General features: G+C 44.1%; 1 protein-coding gene across 1 annotated transcript in view; it reads left to right on the plus strand.

The window, feature by feature from the left end:
* Positions 1-523: 523 nt before the first annotated feature.
* SLCO3A1 (solute carrier organic anion transporter family member 3A1) overlaps positions 524-26,044 on the plus strand; it is a 417,332-nt gene continuing 391,811 nt past the window's right edge. Inside the window, exons 1-2 of the mRNA XM_030192656.1 lie at positions 524-559; positions 4,825-5,290. Coding sequence (XP_030048516.1) covers positions 524-559; positions 4,825-5,290 — 502 coding nt within the window. The remainder of the gene's footprint in view (positions 560-4,824; positions 5,291-26,044) is intronic.

The raw sequence follows: 26,044 nt of genomic DNA on the forward strand, positions 1-26,044 counted from the left end.
CTCTTGTAACTATCTAATTTTGCATCAAGTGCTGACATGTTACTATCAAAACTGGGGTCTTCTCGTTTTAAAATATCCATTTTTTCTTTTGTTTCATTTTTGTTAATATCTAATTTCTCTTTTGATGTTTCAATAAGGAGTATCATTAAGTCAAGAGAACATTTGTTTAGAATAGAGCACCATTTGTTGATAAAGGTTTTATTGTCTCTAAATAGTTGAGGTTCCTTATTAATTCTCAGACCTCTTGGAATACGTTGAACTCTACAGTATTGTATTAATGTTGCATAATGCAATTCACATCTTACATTGTTTTGTTTAAGATCTATAAGTTGATTCCAACAGTCTTGTATGAATTCCTCATCCTCATCTTCGAAAACTGCAGGTTCTTGCAGAAAGTTATGTAGCCGTTCTTCCGAGTAACTCAACACATTGTCCCAGTTCTTGAAGGCCATCCCTCACTAGTAAGTACAATACAGACAAAGAGGGCACTACAGTATATATGCTGTATACTTGTTGAGGTTACATGACGGAGGTGCTCTTCCCAGTGGACGCTATAATAGTAACCCCTCTTCCTAATGAAGTGAAATGCTTGGTTTATTTTGATCCAAAATCAAAAAGTAGTCAATCCCAAAAACAGTATATCAGATGCCTAGAGAAATACACAATCCTGTATTTCTGGTGGTTGGGAGGCAGGGATAGTGCTGGACAGACTTGTACGGTCTGTGCCAGAGCCGGGGGTGGGCAGCGGGGCTGGTGGTTGGGAGGCGGGGATAGTGCTGGACAGACTTGTACGGTCTGTGCCAGAGCCAGTGGTTGGGAGGAGGGGCAGGTGGTTGGGAGGCGGGGATAGTGCTGGGCAGACTTATACGGTCTGTGCCAGAGCCGGTGGTTGGGAGGAGGGGCAGGTGGTTGGGAGGCGGGGATAGTGCTGGGCAGACTTATACGGTCTGTGCCAGAGCCGGTGGTTGGGAGGAGGGGCAGGTGGTTGGGAGGCGGGGATAGTGCTGGGCAGACTTATACGGTCTGTGCCAGAGCCGGTGGTTGGGAGGAGGGGCTGGTGGTTGGGAGGCAGGGATAGTGCTGGGCAGACTTATACGGTCTGTGCCCTGAAGAGCACAGGTACAAATCAAAGTAGGGTATACACAAAAAGCAGCAAATATGAGTTATCTTGTTGGGCAGACTGGATGGACCGTGCAGGTCTTTTTCTGCCGTCATCTACTATGTTACTATGTAACACGTTTGGAACAGTCAGTGATATAGCGACAAAATCCGAGCTAAGATAAGCTTGCTCCTCTCTGCTCCTTTAAATTTCTGGTGCTCTTTTGTGTATGAACACGATTTGCCACATATTTTTGGACATTGGTGTTCAGTCAACGGATTTGGGGATTTATGTGTATACGGATTCCTATTGAATCCTTTCACACTCCTGGTTTAACATTTTTTAAAAATATAAAATGAAAGAAATAAGTAAAATAAGATTTGGATATATTAAAATAAATAAAGGTTACAAATATAGGGAGTATCTATAATGTAAAGAGCTTTCAAGTGAGCCGTTTGTGGCCTACACTCACTGAAATTCAAGCTCGATTGTTGGTTCGGCCTATACTGAACTCCCTCTTGCTCCCTTTTCTAACAGTGTTACAGGATTGTGTATTTCTCTAGGCATCTGATAATCTGTTTTGGGGATTGACTACTTTTTGATTTTGGTTTGCAGTTTTTTGTCTCTCCCTTGGTTTTTTTTTGTAGTTTTAGCAGAGCGTTTCTCTAGCAAAAAAGGTTCCGGTACTCGAATACCAGGCCACCCTTCAGGGGTGGGGTGATCACTGAGGGACCCACCCCACAATAGCCAGGCCCCCTGCAACCAGTCACAGAATCTATGACAAGGCAGAATTGATGTGTAGGGCCTGAGCTCTTTCATTAAAACTTGGGGTCCATGGGTCAATTTTAGCAGACAATAGAAAAGGTGCCAGTACTCAGTACCCCCAAGTACCCCCTCAAAAAAGCCCTGCTTTTATCACATGTAGCAGTGATTTTGATTTCTACAGGCATTTCTTTTTTCTTTCATTTAGGAGGCTTATCAACATGAGCTATTGTTAAGACATGTTATTTTACTGTTAACCCCTGTAATTAGCTTGATTGTTCTATACTTGGCTCACTTTTGATAATGTGATGTCATAATGCCTCATTCCACCAATGGCTAACAGCCAACCTCATCAGTGATGTCACAATGGCCTGATCACCTACACATGGGTCCCTTTTATCCAGTACATTTGTTCTAGCAAAAAAGGTGCCGGTACTCAAATGCTAGACCACCCTTCAGGGGTGGGGTGATCACTGAGAGACCCACCCCACAATAGCCAGGCCCCCTGCAACCAGTCCCAGAATCTATGACAAGGCAGAGTTGGTGTGTAGAGCCTGAGCTCTTTCATTAAAACTTGGGGTCCATGGGTCAATTTTAGTAGACAATGGAAAAGGTGCCGGTACTCAGTATCCCCCCCCACCCCCAAGTATCCCCTCAAAAAAAGCCCAGAGTTTTAGTGATTTTATTTTGATTTCATTTCAAGGTGCTCAAGGACCTAGTAAGGTATATTCTCACTGTGACAGTTTGCTATGGAATGGCAGCTAAACTGTTTCTGAAGTCAGCATTAGTTAGAGATCCATTTTAAATGTATGTTTCCTTAGCGTTCCTCCGGACTGGCCCAGAGAAGACTGATGGTCGTCCAGTTTTCTCTGGGCCGGTCCAGAGGGACTAAAGGAAAGTAAATTAGCAGGTAAGATCTAATTTCTCCTTATTTAAACTTTTATGGGAAATAACCCTTCATCTTTCACAGACATGCAGTGTGACTCTTATAAATAGCAGCAGCCCAGCTCCATTATTACTTATCTTTTTTTTCTTCTTTACAATGATAAATTTGCAGCAGTAGCAAAACACATTTTCATTGTGTGTTGCCATAAAGATCCTTTTTATGGGATGTTGTGTAGGTTTCAAGGCTGCGTTGCTGTCTTAATAGTCTGCTGGATTGTTAGGGTCGGTCACCAAATTCATGCTGCCATATTTCAGTCACGCACAGTGATGTACTTCATGCAGTGCAGCTCAGCTGCATCATTTAGCAGGACAAAGGCCTTGACGTGTGCCCTCTAGCAATTAATAATTCAGGCAATTTGTTAACTTGCATTCCAAATTTTCTTCCTGCGCAGGGTTTAGAAACAGTACAGAGGGCTACTGCTCGGTTGAATCTTTGAGGGCGTTTGTACAAGGGTAGAGAAGAAACTAACCCCCAGATTCTATGAAGGTCACCCGAATTTGGGTGCAGATCCCTAATTTTGGTGCAAACTAAAATTTAAGGAGCTACTAACAATCAATTGTTGACATTAATTGGCACTGCACTGCACCATAGCTGCTGAGAAGGGGGAGGGCAGGGGGGACAAAATTCCACGGGCCTCTGTGCTTGACCATCTGCCCCCTGCATTGAATTCGCAGTCTCACCTCCGTGAAAGCAGCGCTGCAGGTAGCAGAACGCCTCCCTTCGGCCCTCCTTCCCTCCCTGTGTCCCGCCCTCGTCTGACGTAACTTCCGCGAGGGCGGGACACAAGGAGGGAAGGAGGGCCATAGGGAGGCGTTCTGCTACCTGCAGCGCTGCTTTCACGGAGGTGAGACTGCGATTTCAATGCAGGGGGCCCTGTGGCGGACGGAGGGGGGGAGCGGTGGCGGCGGCGACGAACTCGGGGGGGGGGGGGTAGGGGGGGAACAGTGGCTGCAGCGACCTCGGGGGGGGGGGGGTGGAAGGGGAGCGGCGGCGGTGACCTTGGGGGGGGGCGGGGCGGCGAGTGCGGCAGGAGCAGGGCCCCGGCGGCCTTGCACTGCACACCTAAATTCTCATGCACAACTCAAAAGGGGGTGTGGCCAGGGGGAGGGGCATTCCCCAAATTTAGGCACAGTGTTATAGAATAGGGGTCATTTATGTGCCTAACTGCTGTTATTTGCGTGCCAGCATTCACACCAGGTTTCGGCAGGCATAAGTCCTTATTCCCTAAGTTGGGCATGGGAATCTGCGCTAAGCAGCATTCTATAAAGGTTGCTAAGCGAAGAGCTTAACAGCACCTAACTTTGGACGCCATTTACTGAATCCGGCCCAAAGTGCATTTTTGTACAGTGCAAGAGAGCTGTTGAATTGGTCGTATATCAGTTTGGTGTCTTCCTTATATTGCTTTAGTTCTGATTTCAGCAACATCTTCTGTGCGTGTGATAATGCCCCCGGGGCGGACTGACCATTCGAGCAACCGGGCAGTGCCCGAGGGCCCAGAGGCTCTGTCCAGATTTCCGGTGCGCCGCTGGTGATCTAGTGGCCTCAGCGGGAGAACATGTTCTTTCCTGCCCAGTGTACTGCCGCTATTCCCCCCTCCTCCCCACCCGGCACCACCGTATTTTAGAAATGGCGGCCGAGACTCCCTGTGGAAGTCTCATGAGACTGTTGAGACACGCGACACTACCGTGGGAAGTCTCAGCCGCCATTTTGAAAACACGGTGGCGCCGGCTGGCGGGGGAATAGCGGTAGTGCAGCGGGCAGGAAGGAACATCCCCCCCCCCCCCTGCAGAGGCCACCAGACTACCAGGACCCCTCAGGTAGGACCTGGGCAGCGGGGACATCGGCGGCAGGGGCAACAGTGGGGGTGTCGGGCAGCGGCTGGGCAGGGAGCCCACACCACCCTCAGTCTGCCCCTGTAATGCCCCTGTTTGTATTAAGGACACACTATTTCTGTTGCTAGTGTTCATGTGTACGTTTCACTCTTGGTGTACTGATGTGTTCCCTTTTTCTCTTTCAGGTAAGTGTTTTAACAACCCTGGAACGGAGGTTTAACTTGCAGAGTACAGACGTTGGAGTCATCGCCAGCAGCTTTGAGATTGGGAACTTGGCACTCATTCTTTTTGTGAGTTACTTTGGAGCCAGGGGCCACAGACCACGCTTGATAGGATGTGGAGGAATAGTGATGGCCTTGGGAGCTCTTCTCTCAGCTTTGCCCGAATTTCTGACCCATCAGTACGAGTATGAGTCGGGAGAAATACGATGGGGTGCAGAAGGACGGGATGTGTGTGCTATCAATGGCTCTGCCAGTGACGAAGGACCGGATCCTGATCTGATCTGTAGGAACAGAACCGCCACCAACATGATGTACTTACTCCTTATCGGAGCCCAGGTTCTGTTAGGAATTGGTGCTACACCAGTGCAGCCGTTGGGGGTCTCCTACATTGATGACCATGTGAGAAGGAAAGATTCATCGCTGTATATTGGTAAGATGAAGCTCTTTGAATCGTTTCACTATTTCTGATTGTAAACCATTACCATACCTTTTCTTTGAAAGCAATGGAGTAGCAAAAGTATTTAAACATATGTGGCGATGTTAGCAGAGGTTGTTAGGCGATGCTCTGCATAGTATTTGTAATATTGTACTGGACAGCTGGAGAAGGGGCACATAACAATACCCCTAGTTTAGGCAAGAATCCAGTCGTGATGTCTAATGGTGTGAGAAATTGGGAGAATATTGCAAGATTTTGGGCCCGTGTGTGAATCGGTGGCTGTTAACTCTCAATATTGGGAACGGTACGTCATCCTATTAAAAGCCAAGTTTAACCATCCAATGCTTATGTTACAGATATATCCAGTAAGATAAATAATATGAACGTAGTATTCGATATTGTCTGCCGCCATGTGGTTTCACAGTGACATTTATGTGTGTGTCTATGTAGGATGGAATCTTTGGAGGCTCATTTTCAAAGCACGTAGACTTACAAAGTTACGTATTTAACTACATAACTTTGAAAGTCCATGTGCTTTGAAAATGAGACCTTAATGTCTACAACTAGTAGACAAGTCTAAGATTACTTACTGTCTAGAACTGTTAATGGGTTTTCTTGTTTAATTTACCCTGCTGTTCATATTTGCACTACTGGTCTGCTTTTACTTGAACTGGTGACTGGCAAGTAAAAATCATAAGGTCCTTATAATCTACCAGTGCTCATGAGAGATTGTCAATAGGTTTAAAATATGCTAGTAGGGCTTGTTTGACTTGGTGACAGTACCGTATACTACCTTGTGGCAGGACCTGTCTTTGCATACTGACTTGAGTCTTCTGCTGTCTGGTTCAAATAGGCCTAGGGATGCTTCAGAGGCAGTGAGGCATAGAGAGTCATCACTGCTATGCACTGGTGACACCTTGTGACTGAACTTAGATTACATGACTGTGAGGTTTTGGAAGGATGATTTTGCTGTAATGAATATTCTATGGGTGTTGTGCTTGATCCTAGCCCTGGTTCTGATTTTGATGGAAGCCCAAAGGAGGAGGAGAAATGAGTCAAACAAAATACATTAGAAGAGATTATCACTTTACATGTTACAAACATTATGGAAAAAATTTTCAATAAAAAGATTTAAAAAAAAGAAGAGATTATCACATTCCTGTGTTAGTCTGGAAACATAAAATTAAAAGTTTAGTGGCGACACAACAGGGTACACAAATAAGAACTTAATTCTAGAACAAAAACGGAAGAATCTACAGATTTGTTCTCGCCAGTCTGCAATAGTTTTAATTTCCTCTTACTATTTCATTCAGGGTAAAATGTAAATTAGGATCCTAGGTGGAGTATCACATATAAAACAAATAAGTACATTGTTATAAGGACAATTCATATTTGGTTTGAGGTCCCAGAGATTCTTTTATTCAAGTAGGAAAGCCAAAACATGTAACTTTGATTAACCCTTGATTCATATGCAAATTATCTCCAGTGACTGCGAGTCTTTGTTCCTCTCCACTCCAAAAGGTTACTTCACACACTCTGCCTTTAGAATACAGGCAAACACAGTTTCAAAGCAATAGTGTCATCATATCTTCAAGTCAGGTAATATTCCTTACAGAGACATTCAGAGAGTCCTTCACAAGTAAAGCCTTATTGCTCTGCTCTTGACTTCACTCTTTTCCCCGGTACTTAAGGCAGGGGAACCTGAAATTGCACAGTCCATAAACAGCGCTTATCCACTTCATAGTTGTTAATCCACTATCCTCCACTCCTCTGGCTGTTGATGCACTGGGCAAATAATAGGACAAGATTCACTTGGTTTCTTCTTTTTAAATTCAGCTCCTTCAAGCAGGGCTTTGCCACTGCTCCAAGACTTCCTTTTCCTTTTGGCTCTCGTGGGAGTCCCTGCTTATTTCCAGCTCCACAGACAGGCTTCAACAGCCGGCCGTTCCTGGCTGAAAAACTCCACCCTTTTCTGCCAGCTGGGATAGGCTTATATTGTTCCAGGGGAATTAAAGGTTTTCTTCATTTTCTATGATGATTGGTTCCCTATAGACTTCAGGGAGGGACCTAGGGTGCCCGCCCGCTGACGGCCTCCCCTGCCCTGGTTTTTTAAGGGCCCTGGCACGCTGCTTAAACCAGAGAATACTCTCCACCTCCCCCCATCCTGCCTGAACACCTGTAAGCCCTCTCCAGGCCTATCTTACAAATCCCTGGTGGTCTCCTGGGTTCTTCGGGGGCAGGAACGAACCCCACTTGTACCTGCCTCGTGCAGCTGATCCATTGCAACGGCTGCTGAGACGTCACATGCTGCTGTTCCTGCTCGTGCTGGTTCCCATTGCAAAATGGCTGCTGGGAATCTACCCACCATTCTGCCTTTTTCTCTCCAATTCCTTCTCGCTGGAACTCTTTTCCATCCGACATTCGGTAAACTCAATCCTAGCCCCAGTTCCGTGCTATCCTAAAGTCTTACTTTTTTTTTTTTGTTTTTGTTACATTTGTACGCCACACTTTCCCACTCATGGCAGGCTCAATGCGGCTTACATGGGGCAATGGAGGGTTAGGTGACTTGCCCAGAGTCACAAGGAGCTGCCTGTGCCTGCAGTGGGAATTGAACCCAGTTCCCCAGGACCAAAGTCCACCACCCTAACCACTAGGCTACTCCTCCACTAGCAACATTCCATGTAGAAGTCGGCCCTTGCAGATCACCAATGTGGCCGCGCAGGCTTCTGCTTCTGTGAGTCTGACGTCCTGCATGTACGTGCAGGAAGTCAGACTCACAGAAACAGAAGCCTACGCAGCCTTCTACATGGAATGTTGCTAGTGGAATACAGTTTTTTTCACCTAGTATATGTAATCTTTTAAACAAATGAATAAGTGATTTTATAGCACTGTGGTGATTGGGATGCAAAAAAATATGAGCAGAGGTTGCTCTTTACCCAAAAAAATACAGTAGGAGTTACCCAATGAAAGAAGTGCTATGCCACGTTGTAGCAGCATTATTGACTGCAGTCACGGTGGTTTATATCTGAGGGTACTCTACACATAAAAATTATTGATCACATACGGGTGAAATAACTGTTTGTTACTACACTTACTCGCAGTAGGTGGCTTTTGAGTCCTGGTTTGTGTTTATTAGCTAGTGGAATAGCAACATTCCATGTAGAATCTCCATTAGTATCTGTTTTATTTTTGTTACATTTGTACCCTGCGCTTTCCCACTCATGGCAGGCTCAATGCAGCTTACATGGGGCAATGGAGGGTTGAGTGACTTGCCCAGAGTCACAAGGAGCTGCCTGTGCCTGAAGTGGGAATCCAACTCAGTTCCTCAGGACCAAAGTCCACCATCCTAACTAGGCCACTCCTCCACTTGTTTTCAAGAGCTTTAACACAGGTTCCGTGATCTCAGCCGTGTTGGCTGCTGGCGAACTGGAGGATCCTCTCTCCCTCTTCTTGATGGTAATTGGTAGTGCTCTCTATCTTCCTTTAGTATTCATTTTTCCCTCCCCAGGATTTTTATTTCTGATTTGTCCTTTCCTTTCCTATATACATTTTTTCAGTTTATGCACCACCTTAATTCCTGTTCTGAAAGGTGGTGTAACAAGAGCCGAATAAACATAAACATTTCGAGCGGCTCTTGTCAATCTTTTTGTGGCCAAATCAAATTGTGTGACTCCCCCCCCCCCACCAGAGGAACAGAATAATGATGCATCTATTGGAGATCCCACCCAGGTCATGACCCCATTTGGAGTTCCGACTCACCATTTGGGAAGCTCTGATTTAGAGATTTCAGTTGCTGAATTTGGCCTTAACCAGTGAAGTGTGGACCAGCCCCATGGCCCATTAGCAGCTGCTGAGCAGAGAGTTATGCTCCTTGTGTATTATTGCTCGTCTCATGGGACTTTTTTGTTCGGTTACCTTCTGGTTCCTGTCTGGCAGGTGACATTCAAAGATCTTAGTAGGGTGTTCCAGACACTACATGTGTGTGGGGTTTTGGTGGGAGCCACCATCTGTGCCTGCTCTGCTAGGAGATTTATACTATATTTATCACATTTATACACCACATACTTACGCACATGTTTGCAGGCTCAGTGTGGCCTACAATAAACCGAAAAGGCTATCGCCAATCCAGTAGTGAAACAAATATAATAGATTGTAGTAGTCTGTGAGGATAGAAAGAATAGGGTGTAAAGGTAAGAGAGTCCATAGTGGTCCATTTATGTGCTATTTTGCATAGGTTTTATGTTGGATCCAAGGGGTAGGCCTTCCGGAATAGGTTGGTCTTACTACTACTACTATTTAGCATTTCTATAGCGCTACAAGGCGTACGCAGCGCTGCACAAACATAGAAGAAAGACAGTCCCTGCTCAAAGAGCTATGTAATAAAAGTGAGCCAAGTATAGGACAATCAAGCCATTGTGACATCACTGATGAGGTTGGCTCTTATTGGTGGACTGAGGCATTATGACATCACAATATTAGCTCTGGTTACAAGAGACTACTACTACTACTTATCACTTCTATAGCGCTACAAGGCATACGCAGCGCTGCACAAACATAGAAGAAAGACAGCCCCTGCTCAAAGAGCTTACAATCTAATAGACAAAAAATAAAGTAATCAAATCAATTATTGTGTAGAGGAAAGAGGAGAGGAGGGTAGGTGGAGGCGAGTGGATACAAGTGGTTACGAGTCAAAAGCAATGTTAAAGAGGTGGGCTTTCAATCTAGATTTAAAGATGGTCAAGGATGGGGCAAGACGTAGGGACTCAGGAAGTCTATTCCAGGCATAGGGCGCAGCAAGACAGAAGGAGCGAAGTCTGGAGTTGGCAGTAGCGGAGAAGGGAACAGATAAGAAGGATTTATCCAGGGAACGGAGTGCACGGGAAGGGGTGTAGGGAAGGACGAGTGTGGAGAGATACTGGGGAGCAGCAGAGTGAGTACATTTATAGGTTAGTAGAAGAAGTTTGAACAGGATGCGAAAACGGATAGGGAGCCAGTGAAGCGACTTGAGGAGAGGGATAGTATGAGTAAAGCGACCCTGGCGGAAGACGAGACGGGTAGCAGAGTTTTGAAGCGACTGGAGAGGGGAGAGGTGACTAAGTGGGAGGCCAGCAAGAAGCAGATTGCAGTAGTCTAAACGAGAGGTGACAAGGGTGTGGATGAGGGTTTTGGTAGAGTGCTCGGAAAGAAAGGGGCGGATTTTACGGTCTTAAAGTAATTTCCTAAATTTGAGATGGTTTTCAGTAGTTTTGACAAATTTTGGCAACTCATTCCATAATTGGGTGCTGATAAACGAAAAAGAGGAAGCCTAAGTGGATTTATATTTGAGGCCGTTACAGGCAGGGTAATGGAGATTTAGGAATGAACGGCACGTGCTTGATGTATTCCTGGGTGGAAGATTGATTAGGTTGTTCATGTAACCTGGGGCTTCTCCATGAAGGATTTTGTGGATTAGGGTGCAGATCTTGAAGGTGATTCGTTCCTTTATTGGGAGGCAGTGCAATTTCTCTCGAAGGGGCTCGGAACTTTCAAATTTGGATTTACTATGATCGGTGAGAGTGTGGGATTAATGCTACGTTCCCACATATAAGGACACAGTAGCTGCCAGTGGGCCGTAGGGCTGCTCCACTTTCACTGGTAAGGCCAAATTTAGGGGGCGATGCAGAAACCTTGCATTACAGCCGTTCGCTCGCTGGTGCTTAGCAAATGCTTTCCTAATACAAAAATATCAATATCAATATAGGGCTTATTAATGACAATTTCCCTGAAACAAGGGTTCAATGCATTCTTAACACAGTCTTAACATGATAAGCTAAACAATCCAAAAATTAGTAGCAGCATTCGAAAAAATGTGTCTTCGGCAACTTACGGAATTTTAAGTGATTTCTGTCAATTCTAATAATGGGAGGGAATTCCATAGCGGTACCACGATAACCATAAAAAATGTATTAAATACCTTTCAAAATCGCAAATTACCAAAATAATTGGTTAAACAATCTTGACAAATTGCCAAATAAGGATTTTAAAAGTATACTTATCAGAAGGTATGAAGCAGAACCATAAAGATTTTGATATAATAAACACATACAGTGGTGGAAATAAGTATTTGATCCCTTGCTGATTTTGTAAATTTGCCCACTGACAAAGACATGAGCAGCCCATAATTGAAGGGTAGGTTATTGGTAACAGTGAGAGATAGCACATCACAAATTAAATCCGGAAAATCACATTGTGGAAAGTATATGAATTTATTTGCATTCTGCAGAGGGAAATAAGTATTTAATCCCTCTGGCAAACAAGACCTAATACTTGGTGGCAAAACCCTTGTTGGCAAGCACAGCGGTCAGACGTCTTCTGTAGTTGATGATGAGGTTTGCACACATGTCAGGAGGAATTTTGGTCCACTCCTCTTTGCAGATCATCTCTAAATCATTAAGAGTTCTGGGCTGTCGCTTGGCAACTCGCAGCTTCAGCTCCCTCCATAAGTTTTCAATGGGATTAAGGTCTGGTGACTGGCTAGGCCACTCCATGACCCTAATGTGCTTCTTCCTGAGCCACTCCTTTGTTGCCTTGGCTGTATGTTTTGGGTCATTGTCGTGCTGGAAGACCCAGCCACGACCCATTTTTAAGGCCCTGGCGGAGGGAAGGAGGTTGTCACTCAGAATTGTACGGTACATGGCCCCATCCATTCTCCCATTGATGCGGTGAAGTAGTCCTGTGCCCTTAGCAGAGAAACACCCCCAAAACATAACATTTCCACCTCCATGCTTGACAGTGGGGACGGTGTTCTTTGGGTCATAGGCAGCATTTCTCTTCCTCCAAACACGGCGAGTTGAGTTCATGCCAAAGAGCTCAATTTTTGTCTCATCTGACCACAGCACCTTCTCCCAATCACTCTCGGCATCATCCAGGTGTTCACTGGCAAACTTCAGACGGGCCGTCACATGTGCCTTCCGGAGCAGGGGGACCTTGCGGGCACTGCAGGATTGCAATCCGTTATGTCGTAATGTGTTACCAATGGTTTTCGTGGTGACAGTGGTCCCAGCTGCCTTGAGATCATTGACAAGTTCCCCCCTTGTAGTTGTAGGCTGATTTCTAACCTTCCTCATGATCAAGGATACCCCACGAGGTGAGATTTTGCGTGGAGCCCCAGATCTTTGTCGATTGACAGTCATTTTGTACTTCTTCCATTTTCTTACTATGGCACCAACAGTTGTCTCCTTCTCGCCCAGCGTCTTACTGATGGTTTTGTAGCCCATTCCAGCCTTGTGCAGGTGTATGATCTTGTCCCTGACATCCTTAGACAGCTCCTTGCTCTTGGCCATTTTGTAGAGGTTAGAGTCTGACTGATTCACTGAGTCTGTGGACAGGTGTCTTTCATACAGGTGACCATTGCCGACAGCTGCCTGTCATGCAGGTAACGAGTTGATTTGGAGCATCTACCTGGTCTGTAGGGGCCAGATCTCTTACTGGTTGGTGGGGGATCAAATACTTATTTCCCTCTGCAGAATGCAAATAAATTCATATACTTTCCACAATGTGATTTTCCGGATTTAATTTGTGATGTGCTATCTCTCACTGTTACCAATAACCTACCCTTCAATTATGGGCTGCTCATGTCTTTGTCAGTGGGCAAACTTACAAAATCAGCAAGGGATCAAATACTTATTTCCACCACTGTACATAGTAACATACATAGTAGATGATGGCAGAAAAAGACCTGCACAGTCCATCCATTCTACCCAACAAGATAAACTCATATGTATTACTTTTTGTGTATACCCTACCTTGATTTGTACCTGCCCTCTTCAGGGCACAGACCGTATAAGTCTGCCCAGCACTATCCCCGCCTCCCAACCACCAGCCCCGCCTCCCAACCACCAGCTCTGGTACAGACCGTATAAGTCTGCCCAGCACTATCCCCGCCTCCCAACCACCAGCCCCGCCTCCCACCACCAGCTCTGGCACAGACTGTATAAGTCTGCCCAGCACTATCCCCGCCTCCCACCACCGGCTCTGGCACAGACCGTATAAGTCTGCTCAGCACTATCCCTGCCTCCCAACCACCAGCCCCGCCTCCCACCACCGGCTCTGCCACCCAATCTCAGCTAAGCTCCTTAGGATCCATTCCTTCTGAACAGGATTCCTTTATGTTTATCCCACTCATGTTTGAATTCCGTTACCGCTTTCATTTCCACCACCTCCCGCGGGAGGGCATTCCAAGCATCCAACACTCTCTCTGTGAAGAAATACTTCCTGACATTTTTCTTGAGTCTGCCCCCCTTCAATCTCATTTCATGTCCTCTAGTTTAAACACAATACTTTAAAAGAGACATGCTCTTTTACTGGAAGCCAATGCAACCTCATCGTATGTTTTGAGATGCTAGTAAATCTATTTATCTTAAAAATTAATCTCATCAGTTTTTTGAATAAACTGTAACTTATATAAGTGCTTGGAGCATATTCCCACATACAGTACATTACAGTAATCAAGATGAGGAAGTATCAGCATCTGAACCAGAAGAGCAAAGGTCTCCATTGTAAAAAAAGAAAATGGTCAAATCAGCCTTAATTGTCTTAAACAATGTTTTCTTCCAGAGGTGATTAACTTGTGGACCATAAGTCAATTAACAGTCTAAAATCATTCCCAACATTTGAGATTCAGTTTCTATTGGTGGTACCCTATCATCAGTCACATAGAAGAAGGTAAAATCACTTCAGATTTTTTGAACCATAAGATTTTTGTCTTGCTTGGGTTCAGTTTTAACTTATTTTACCAGGCCCATTTTTGAATTCTGTATATCCCTGAGGAGATAACTTCTACTACTACTACTATTAAACATTTCTATAGCGCTACTAGACTTACGCAGCGCTGTACAAATGAACATGAAAAGACAGTCCCTGCTCAACAGAGCTTACAATCTAAATTGGACAGACGAACAGACAGCTAGGGGTGGGGAAATTGCAGTGGTAGGGGTGATAAGTGAGAGTGTTGAGTAAGAGAGTCATGGTTAGGAGTCGAAAGCAGTAGCAAAGAGGTGGGCTTTAAGCCTAGACTTGAAGACAGCCAGAGACTGAGCCTGAGGTACCGGCTCAGGGAGTCTATTCCAGGCGTAGGGAGCAGCGAGATAGAAGGAACGGAGCCGGGAGTTAGCAGTGGGGGAGAAGGGGGACGACAGGAGACATTTACCCAGTGAACGGAGTTCACGGGGAGGAGTGTAGGGAGAGATGAGAGCGGAAAGGTACTGAGGAGCTGCGGAGTGGATGCCTTGTAGGTCAAAAGGAGAAGTTTGAACCGTATGCGGAAGCGGATAGGGAGCCAGTGAAGCGACTAGAGGAGAGGGCTAACGTGAGTATAGCGACTCTGGCGGAATATAAGACGCGCAGCAGTCTTCAGATAATTCAGAAATTGTAAGAGGTAAAGGTAACAAAAATAAAATGTCATCCACATAGGGTAATAGCTCTCCAAAATTCAGTTTAAGTAGCCCTAAAGAAGACATAAAAAAAATTGAAGAGTACCGGTGATAATTGCCTCTGTAGTTTTAAAAAAGACTTTAAATTGGTCATGCGCCGTTGGCGAAGTCGCTGTACAGAGCGACTGCTGTTCACCAGTGCAAAGGTCTTTTTCAGAAACAATTCTTTAGTGTTATATTTCGACACTTCCCTATATCTCAACACTTGTTTCTGACACACCAACGTTTTATGACCCCCGAGGCAGGCACTTCTTGCCAAAACACGGTGCTGTGTCAGGCTTTGCATGTCCTTACAAGTACAAGAAATAAAGCGTTTTTGTCATTGATGATCGTCTTGGGTCCCTGGTTTTTCTCAAGCCTGCCCCAAGTTCCCACTGCTGCTGTTTGCTGGTTACGCTCTATTTGGGATTTCCTTTGGTCTTTTCTTTGGACATTTATCAGCACCTGGAGTTGCATGTGACACATCTGAGCATGTGCTGGAATGATATGCTGCGTATAAATGTTTTGCAATATCAATATTTATACACAGGCTAGCATTCCAGCAGATGTGTGTTGTGGGGACAGAGATGGGGAGTGGCGCTGGCGCCAATACAAAGGTTGAGTTAAGTGCCACAGTCCCTCGAGCTGGCCCTTGGTCTTCTATGTGCTTTTCTGCATCCACGCTGAATAGCCATAAATGCCATAAAAACAACGCACGACCTAACAATTTTCCGAAAATTGCTAAAAACCAACCTGTTCAAAAAGGCATACCACAATGATCCATCCTAAATACCAGACAACGAAACTCTTCCAGAATTAGACAAAACCAAACTCTGTATACCTGACTGCTTCAGTAATTCTATCACTAACGAACGTTAATACACCACCACCTTATTTCTCACGCCGAAATGAACTGATTATCTAATTTAATTTATAATTTACTCTACCATCAATGTACTTAATGCAATACAACTTGTATTTCTCATTCCGGAAATGGCAATCGCCACTACGGCATACTGTAAGCCACATTGAGCCTGCAAAAAGGTGGGAAAATGTGGGATACAAATGCAACCAATAAATAAATAAATAGCTAATAGATCTATTAGCGTGGATTTAAATATGCTGTAGGTTGGTGTGTCTGCAAGTCTTTGCCCATGGTTAGCTGATGCTCCTCAGTACCTTTCCGCTCTCATCTCTCCCTACACTCCTCCCCGTGAATTCCGTTCGCTGGGTAAATGTCTCCTGTTGTCCCCCTTCTCCCCCACTGCTAACTCCCAGCTCCGTTCCTTCTATCTCGCTGCTCCCTATGCCTGGAATAGACTCCCTGAGCCAGTACGTCAGGCTCAGTCTCTGGCTGTCTTCAAGTCTAGGCTTAAAGCCCACCTCTTTGCTACTGCTTTCGACTCCTAACCATGACTCTCTTACTCAACACCCTCACTTATCACCCCTACCACTGCAATTTCCCCATCCCTAGCTGTCTGTTTGTCTGTTCGTCTGTCCAATTTAGATTGTAAGCTCTGTTGAGCAGGGACTGTCTTTTCATGTTAATTTGTACAGCGCTGCGTAAGTCTAGTAGCGCTATAGAAATGTTTAATAGTAGTAGTAGGATTTAAATATGCTGTAGGTTGGTGTGTCTGCAAGTGTTTGCCCACGGTTAGCTGATGCACAGAACTCGTTTTTGCATTGTGCACTTGCAAAATTGTGCGCTAAGGCTGAGGTAACAGGTGTGTACAACTTAGTGTGCTTTATTGCATCGAGCCCGCACCCCCCCCCCCCCCCAGCAGTTTAAATGTCTAAAATCCTTTCCCTACTTCGCACTCCAACATTAGATCTGAGTGGGTGGCTGTGATCACTGCAGAAAGCTATGTGTGCAAGTTTTGAATTCTGCCACTGTGCCCCATTACTTTGGAACTCAATCCTCTCCCCCTCCCCCCCACCGACATCCTTTGCGTTCTGACTGTTCCTAATTCACATTCAGATTGAGACTGAAGGCCTGGCTTTTCATACAGCTTTTTCCCCCTACAACACCCTGTCAGTATTGGGCCACCTCCTCTGCGTTGTGAGGGATTGGGGCAAACTCGGATTGGACGCCAACTATAAGAAACCGAAAACCGAGTCTGCCCATGAAAGAGTAAGAAACCCAACACAAACTTGGGCGTAAATGGAAATCTTTAATTGCATTCCAGAGGAGAGTGAAGGCCTATGTTTTCAGGAAGGCTTATGGTCCAGTTTTGGGGGTAGTTGGTGGGTTTGCCCTGGGTTTTTAGATTGTGGTTATTGATTTTGTTATGGATATTTTGGTGTGTTACTTTGATATTTATAATGGGCCTGATATTCAGCGGGCAGCGCTTTTGCTGTCTGCCACTGGTGTTTAACCCAGATATTCAATGTCAGGCCGTTTGTGGTGACTGGCATTGAATATATATATATATTTTTTTTAAAACCGTTAAAAAGTTATCCGATTATGCCGATATTCAGCACAAATCAATTAACTTTTTACCGGTTAAAGATAGGACAGCTATTTATGCGGTCCTGTTTAGCTGCTAAATTGAGTTAGGCACTGAGGGGCCCTTTCTACTAAAGCGTGCCAAAAAATGGCCTGCACTGGTATAGGCGGTGTATGGACGCACGCAGGTCCATTTTTCAGCATGCCTGAAAAAAGGCCTTTTTTTTGCCTAAAATGGACATGCAACAAAATAAAAATCAACCCGCGTCGTCCTGAGATCCAGGTGGATCCAAGATGGCGTCTAGAGCAGTGGGAGCGCTTCTCTGCTCTTGAGACTTTTCCCGTATGACAACAAGGGGAAAAGAAAGGGAAAAGCTAAGGTTCTTACCTCCTCGAACCTAGCTACAGGTCCCCCTGTGCGCCAGACTACATTGGAGAGTTTCAGGGTGAGAGCGCTTCGGGAGCAGACGCTTGCTTTGACGGGTTCCGTGTCTTTTGACGCGGACCATAGCATTGAGGGAGTGTTGCTGAGCCTTCCCTCTAACACAGCCCCCCGCAACCCAGAAGCGATTCGGCGCCAGCAGAGATGCAGCAGGCGGAGGGGATTGGTCGAATACAGCCCTCGTTTGTTGAGAGAGGGGACCCGCTAGCGCTTCGACCCCAAGCAGAATAACAACGGAGGGGATCCAGGGTCTCCTGCGCTCCTCGTCTCTGGCACGGGGTGATACTTCCAGTGGAAACGGAGGAGTGTTAAGGCCAGCTGTGGTGATGCTGGAGTCGCTTTGGGATGCTATCCAAGGTTTGAACACTACCTTCTTAATAATTTCTTCTTAACAATTTCTAACTCCTTTAAGGAAGACATATTGGAACTTAAACAATCTTCTCGAAATCTGTCCGAAAGTGTCCACAAACACTCAAATAAGATCGTAACGTTGGAAAGGGAAGTTACCCAACTTCAAAATATTACTTCAATGCTTATCAAGGAGAGGGATATTCAAGCTTGTAAGCTTGAATACCTTGAGAATCAAAGACGTAGAAACAACCTGAGGTTCATAAACTTTCCCAAACCACCATTAATTCCTGCTTTAGAAATGCTAAAAAAATATTTTGGTGAAATACTGGGAATACCAGCAGAGGGCTTTCCGCCTATAGCTAGAGCCCAGTATATAACAGGGGCTTCAAGAATATCAAATGGACAACCTCAGTCTGTTTCGGATTTAAACTTGACTGAATTTTTGGAAAGTTCATTAGAGATGGTGACAGAACGGACTACACTATTGGTTACATTTGCCTTAGAGTTGGACAGAAATAACGTTTCCCGTATCTACTTTCATCATGTTAATGCTTGCTTTTCGGGGAGCAAGATTCGGGTTTTTCCAGATTTGGCTAGGGATAAACAAAAAGGAAGGAGAGAATTCTTGGTATATAAACCAAGGGTTCTCAACCTAGGAGCATTGTTTAAGTTAAAATTTCCTTGTAGATGTCTTGTATCTCTGAACACTATGTTTTCTTTGATCTCCCAAAATTCCTTCAATTTGTTAATTCCAAAGAAGTTAGTCGGCTAGCGGGAATTGTATTGCTCTCCAAGCTCTAATGGTACAATTTGTACTCTTTATTTTCGTTTTATATTTTTTGCCTACCGGTAGTATCTGGATCTCAGTATGGAGGACAAAGTTGAAGGGGAAAGATTTCTTTGATCGTTATTGTTTATTTCCTTTGTTATTTTCGAATATTGCTTATACATTTCTATTTATTTATTTATTTGTTACGTTTGTACCCCACGTTTTCCCACCTATTTGCAGGCTCAATGTGGCTTACATAGTACCGAAGAGGCGTTCGCCAAGTCCGGTTGAGAAACAAATGCAAGGTTATATTGTGGTCGAATGAGGAAGATGTGTATCAGGTATCATGAGGGTCGAGGGGAGTGGAGATTATGTATTGTCCAGTACGATCATTGGTATTACTGTGTTGCCTGGTGTGGGGGTTTACGTTGGATCGGTGGGGTAGGCCTTTTTGAAGAGGTTGGTTTTTAGTGATTTCCTGGTTTAGGTAGTCATGGATTGTTTTCACAGTTTTTGGAACTGTTGAAAATGTGAATGTAAAAAACTAATAAAACAAAGTTATAAAAAAAAAAATCAACCCCCGTCCATTTTGGGCCTGAGACCTTACCGCCACCCATTTACTTAGCGGTGAGGTCTCACATATTAACTGGGCGGTAATCGTCAGCATGCGTACACTGCCAGTTACCGCCCGGTTAGTGCCACGTGGTAGAAAATAGAAATTATTTTCTGCCGTGTGTTTTGGACGTGCGTCAAAATTAGAACTACCACTCGGGGCACACGGTAGCCAGGCGATAGTTCTAATTTGACGCGTGCTGTACACATGTAGGCGCCTACATGTCCTAGTAAAGGGTCCCTGAATATCCCTAACCGGATAATTTGAGCGATATAGCTGGTTATATATACTAGGCACTAAACCGCAACATTTAATGGAGATAACTGGTTATCTCCTGCTGAATATTAGTGGTTATGTGCTGATATACTATTTAACCGGTCAGTGGCCGTGTCTGGCTGGTTAAATAGATTTTAATATTGGGGGGGGGCAGATGGGTTAGAAATCTGCTAAGAATTCAGAGTCTCCTGCAGATTGGCAGAAGAGAAATATTACAAACAAATATTTATGCTGAAAGCAGACAGAATATGTAAAATAAAAGTCGGATTCAGCTATATTAAATAACATTTGTCATTCTATTTTTTTAATTATTTACCTCCGTGCATTAATGTAATCAGGAGTGAGAGACTTGCTGTAGAAAGCAAATTGAACATTGAGCAGATGTATTCTTTTCTCAGACACTCAAGTGGTTTTTGCTGCTAGCAGTATGCAAGATCTTGGGGACTGTGTGGCAGTTTCTGTCAGACTTGAGTGCGAGGTCTATCCCCTTAATGTAGAAACCGATTAATAACAATCTGGACAAGCATTTTACTACCGTAGGCACAGAAACATGGCGCTGCTGAACCCACCGTGCCTGGTTAATCCCAAGAGCTAAATCGCTCCAGGTGAACAAAACATTTATGTTCTGGTCTAGATCCAGCACAATACATGGGTTAATAGCTGTGTAGCTTTAAGCACGTTAGTAACACGCTGTTCTTTGCGGTAGCTAAATGTTTCCTATAAATTGTTAAAAATACAGAACCAATAGTGAAAGAACAGATGTAGACTTTTTTTTTTGCTGCTGTCTGTAACATTAATGATTTCAAATAGAACTAACAGGACATACTGTAAATTTAAATACATTTGGGCTGCAACTGTATGGTAGTATAAAGTTCGACCATTGCACCAGTATTAATAGAGATCCAATGGCAAGTGGTAAATCCTTCCAGCACTAACATACTCTTGATAGATTGCTATTGAAATTCATGACATCATCGTCCTGAAATTCCTTTTGATGTTTGTTTTGGCCATTCTATGGGTGTAACGCTAATTGTGATGTCATAATCTGTTCAGCCTCCAGTGTAGTCCAGGGTTCTTCCAACAACAATACAGAGATGACAAGAGGCAACAAATTTCAAGTGGGAGGTTATGACTTCACCTCCCAAATCAAGCTTATGCGCTGCCCCATTGGGTCGATACGGTATGCCTTTTTGAACAGGTTGTTTTTTTAGTGATTTCCGGAAGTTAAGGTGGTCATGCATTGTTTTCATGGCTTTTGGGAGTGCATTCCATAGTTGTTGGAATGTTGCTAGTGGAGGAGTAACCTAGTGGTTAGTGCAGTGGACTTTGATTCTGGGGAACTGGGTTTGCTTCCCACTGCAGCTCCTTGTGACTCTGGGCAAATCACTTAAACCTTCATTGCCCCTGGTACAAAACAAGTACCTGAATATATGTAAACCGCTTTGAATGTAGTTGCAGAGGAGTGTGGTAGCCGTGTTAGTCCACTCTTAAGGTTATCAATAGAAATCAAACAAAATAAAACATGAAAATAAGATGATACCTTTTTTATTGGACATAACTTAATACATTTCTTGATTAGCTTTCGAAGGTTGCCCTTCTTCCTCAGATCGGAAATAAGCAAAATGTGCTAGCTGACAGTGTATATAAGTGAAAACATTCAAGCATTACTATAACAGTCTGACAGGGTGGGAGGATGGGGGTGGGTAGGAGGTATGCATGGGGACATCAAAGCATATCATTGATATTCTAACAGGATGGGTGTGGATAGGTGAGGGGTGGGGTGATCAACAGAGACATACAGCTTTATGGTTTATAATGGGCTAGGAACCCCAGATCCTTGTTAAGTCCTTTCTGTTGGGTGTTAAAATATTCAATCTTTCTGACTTCAAAGGTCTTACGTTCTTCTATGGTTTTAAAGTTACCTTTCAGGATTCTCACTGTGAAGTCACTGGTACAGTGTCCTGGTCCTGTAAAATGCTGACCAACAGGGGTGGGAGCCCTACTGGCACCAGTATTGTTCATGTGATGGCTATGTAAATTGAATCTTTGTCTTAAGCATCTGGCCTGTTTCTCCAATATAGCATCCTTCGTTACATTTTTTACACTGAATGATATATACCACATTGGAAGATGAGCAAGTGAAAGATCCCTTTATGTTGAATATCTTTCCTTTGTGGATGACTTTGGGGTCCTGTGAAATATTTTGGCATAGTTTGCAACTGGATAAATTACAGGGAAGTGTGCCCTTCTGTTCCTTTTCAGTCTGTGATGGAAGTTTACTTCTGATTAGTTTGTGTTTTAAGTTGGGTGGCTGTCAGAAGGCCAGTACTGGTGGGGATGGGAATATCTCTTTCAGTAATTCATCCTCCTGGAGTATAGGTTGTAGATCTCTTATGATTTTCCTCAGTTTTTCCAGCTCTGGATTGTATGTCACTACAAGGGGGATTCTGATGGTGGATTTTTTCTCCTTGTACTGTAGCAGATTATCCCTGGGTGTTTTGAGGGAGGAGGCAATATTCTTGGAGATTATTTTGGGGTTGTAGCCTTTCTGGCCAACCAAAAACAAACACACACACACTCTCTGCAGATGGCACTCACGTGCTCAACAAACTAAAATGAAAAAGAAGACGCTCAGGCTGCTCAAATGACGCCCAGTTAAAAAAAGTTCCGCACTGCATGCAGGGACATGATGACATCATCAATCAAAGAAACTTTATACAAACTAACAACAACCATGCTAATGCCAGTCTATATCCTTATTCAAACCATGTGGCTCTGTGCAACCCAATTTGAAAATCCACTTACTTTTTTTTGCGCGGTAGTAAAGAATTGATATCCCCCCCCTCCCCTGAGGATGGGGAACTGCTTCCACTGCACAGCAGCATAGATGGTTAAAGCTGTGTTTCAACTTCATGCAATGTGCTACAAGCGGAACTTTAAGGTCTTTTCTCTGCAAACAGCTCCGATGTTCCTTCATACTATTTTTTAATGGGCGAGTGGGTTTTTTCCAATATAAACCAAAGTTGTCATCCATGCAGATTGTGTGAGAACATTCCAGTAGGGCAGTTTTGTGGCTACGTCACAATTGCTACATGATTTAAGAATTGAAGTTTGCCACAAGATTTCCTTCTTCGGAGAAACTTACTGACTTCACGGTAAACCTGGAGGACGTAGTGGGGCAGTTCAGCAAACTGAAGAGTAGCAAATCTCCTGGACCGGATGGTATTCATCCTAGAGTACTGATAGAACTGAAAAATGAGCTTGCGGAGCTACTGCTAGTGATATGCAATTTATCCTTAAAATCGAGCGTGGTACCGGAAGATTGGAGGGTGGCCAATGTAACGCCGATTTTTTTAAAAGGTTCCAGGGGAGATCCGGGAAATTATAGACAGGTGAGTCTGACCTCGGTGCTGGGGAAAATGGTAGAGGCTATTATTAAAACCAAAATTACAGAGCACATCCAAGGACTTGGATTACTGAGACCAAGTCAGCACGGCTTTTGTGTGGGGAAATCTTGCCTGACCAATTTACTTCAGTTCTTTAAAGGAGTAAACAAACATGTGGACAAAGGGGAGCCGGTTGATATTGGGTATCTGGATTTTCAAAAGGCGTTTGACAAGGTACCTCATGAAAGGCTACAGAGGAAATTGGAGGGTCATGGGATAGGAGGAAACGTCCTATTGTGGATTAAAAACTGGTTGAAGGATAGGAAACAGAGAGTGGGGTTAAATGGGCAGTATTCACAATGGAGAAGGGTAGTTAGTGGGGTTCCTCAGGGGTCTGTGCTAGGACCGCTGCTTTTTAATATATTTATAAATGATTTAGAGATGGGAGTAACTAGCGAGGTAATTCAATTTGCTGATGACACAAAGTTATTCAAAGTCGTTAACTCGCGACAGGATTGTGAAAAATTACAGAGGACCTTACGAGACTGGGAGACTGGGCGGCTAAATGGCAGGTGACGTTTAATGTGAGCAAGTGCAAGGTGATGCATGTAGGGAAAAAAAAAGAACCTGAATTATAGCTACGTCATGCAAGGTTCCACGTGCCCGTGTCCAAACAAGAATGAAGTAGCTTGTTGTTCTCCTCTTAAATATCAGTCTTGCAAAAAATATATGTACAAATATTTTTTTGGATGCTAATGTTTATGTGCAGAACAGCAGCTGCAGATGTGAGCTGACACTTTTGTTTTTTCACAGTCGCAGAAGAGAGGGTAAAAACAGCATGCAAGCATAAACAGAAACAGAAAAAAAGCAACACTGGGCCTTCAGGATGGAGATAACGGTCGTCCTTTAATCTGAAAATGACCCGACACGGGCCGTGTTTCGGCGTACAAACGTCTGTCTCAGGGGTCAGAATTTTGGCGTTTTTTTCACAGACGGCGTTCTGTTTGATTAAACGGACAATCACAACTTAGTGGGCAATATGCCCTAATTTCGTGGTTCATTTTCATTATTCCATATTATACACACAAGAACCATTCTGACCCCAGAGGCAGGCGTTTGTATGCCAAAACACGGCCCGTGTCGGGTCATTTTCAGATTAAAGGACGACCGTTATCTCTATCCTGAAGGTCCAGTGTTGCTTTTTTTTCTGTTTCTACTTTTGTTTTTTTCAGACATGCACACAAGAAGCTGTGCTTACCGATGTACCTTTGGGCGCATGCGTCTGGCAGGCTTTTTCCGATTTATTGCATGCCTTCTGCATGGTTCCGTTTTAAATTCATGGTAGAAGCTGTTTGCTCAGCCATCTGTGTGAGGCTCTATAGCGTGGCTTTCTAAGAGGGAGACAATGCCCGCTTTAATTCAGCTTAACCCTCAAGTTAAAAGTAAACTGAAAGGACTTAATAAAATATTATTTTTTGGTTATTTAATACAGGAACCACTACATGGAAATAAATTTAAGTCACCCTCCAGGCTGATGGGGCTTTGGACAGAAATCTCTAACTGTCAGCTTTTTTCCTTTTGACTATCCATTATAAGAATCTTTTTTTGAGGGCCTTTGAGTTATGACAGTCATATCTCTCTGTCTGTAGGAACTGATTTGCTGTTCTAGGAAGAGAACGCTGTCCCAGTTTTCTGCAGCCTCTTACTGTGAACCGTAGATTATGGCATATCATCTGGAAAAAGGTTAATAGGGCGCCTCTGTGCACTGCTTGACATTCATAGAAAGTGCTCTAGTCAACCCGACTCTAACACAATCTCCCATGGAGAAATTCTGAGTGTCGCTGTTATTGCAGTTTCATGCAATTGTACATATTCTTTTGAAGTTCCGTATCATCCATCCACCCGTCTGTCTCATCGTGGCTCACATCCTTAAAGTATTTGTGACCCAGGTCACTAAATTGCACCATTGTAATATATTTGCCTCGGTCTTGACTCTGTGGCTTAAGGTTTGGGATTGTGTTTCTGTGCTGCAGTAGCACCATCTTTCCTGGTACCCGTAGGAACAGCATATTCCTTCCCCATTTGGAAAGAAAGGAGAGTAGAGTAGGTGATGTCATAGAGTGGTATATGAGCCTGAATTTAATTATGGAAATTTGTGGTATACCTCTCTTCTGCCACTTAGAAGCAAGCAGGTTGCAATCTCAGGCCTTGTGGAGGGTTGGGCCCTGAAGTAACAAACTGACCTTTCTATTACATAGCTTCCCGTTATTCCAGAACCTGTGGGATAGATGTGTCCAGCAACCAACAGGTTGATGAAAGCTGAACTGAGACATATCTCTCTTGGCATCCAGTCTAGCTGCTCAGTATTTTCTATCTCCAGCAGTTAGAGTCGGCACTCGAGAAAAAGATCTAGGTGTCATTGTAGAAAATATGCTGAAATGTTCTGCCCAGTGTGCAGTGGCAGCCAAAAAAGCAAAACATGATGCTAGGAATTATTAGGAACGGGATGATAAATAAGACCAAGAACATTATAATGCCTCTGGGTCGCTCCATGGTTCTGGAATAGTGGGAAGCTATGTAATGGAAGCAGAAATTAGGTCTTACCTTATAATTTTATTACCATTAGTCCTTCCCTCTATTCCTGAAGCCCACTCAAGGTTTATGAGATTTTTAGTCAGTTCGAAGTAATGGGTCAAATAATGACATTCACCTTGCATGTTGCTTCCTGCATATGTCTTGTTCTCTACAAGTTGTCCAGAGATGAGAGAGGTTCACACATGTTTGCTCATCTGGTTAGTGTTACATAAGTACATAAGTATTGCTATACTGGGAAAGACCAAAGGTCCATCAAGCCCAGCATCCTGTTTCCATCAGTGGCCAATCCAGGTCACAGATACCCGGCAAGATCCCAAAAATGTACAAAATATTTTATACTGCTTATCCCAGAAATAGTGGATTTTCCCCAAGTCCATTTAATAACGGTCTATGGACTTTTCCTTTAGGAAGCCATCCAGGA

This window comes from Microcaecilia unicolor, chromosome 1, assembly GCF_901765095.1.
Source record: "Microcaecilia unicolor chromosome 1, aMicUni1.1, whole genome shotgun sequence".
NCBI classification, from domain to species: Eukaryota; Metazoa; Chordata; class Amphibia; order Gymnophiona; family Siphonopidae; genus Microcaecilia; species Microcaecilia unicolor.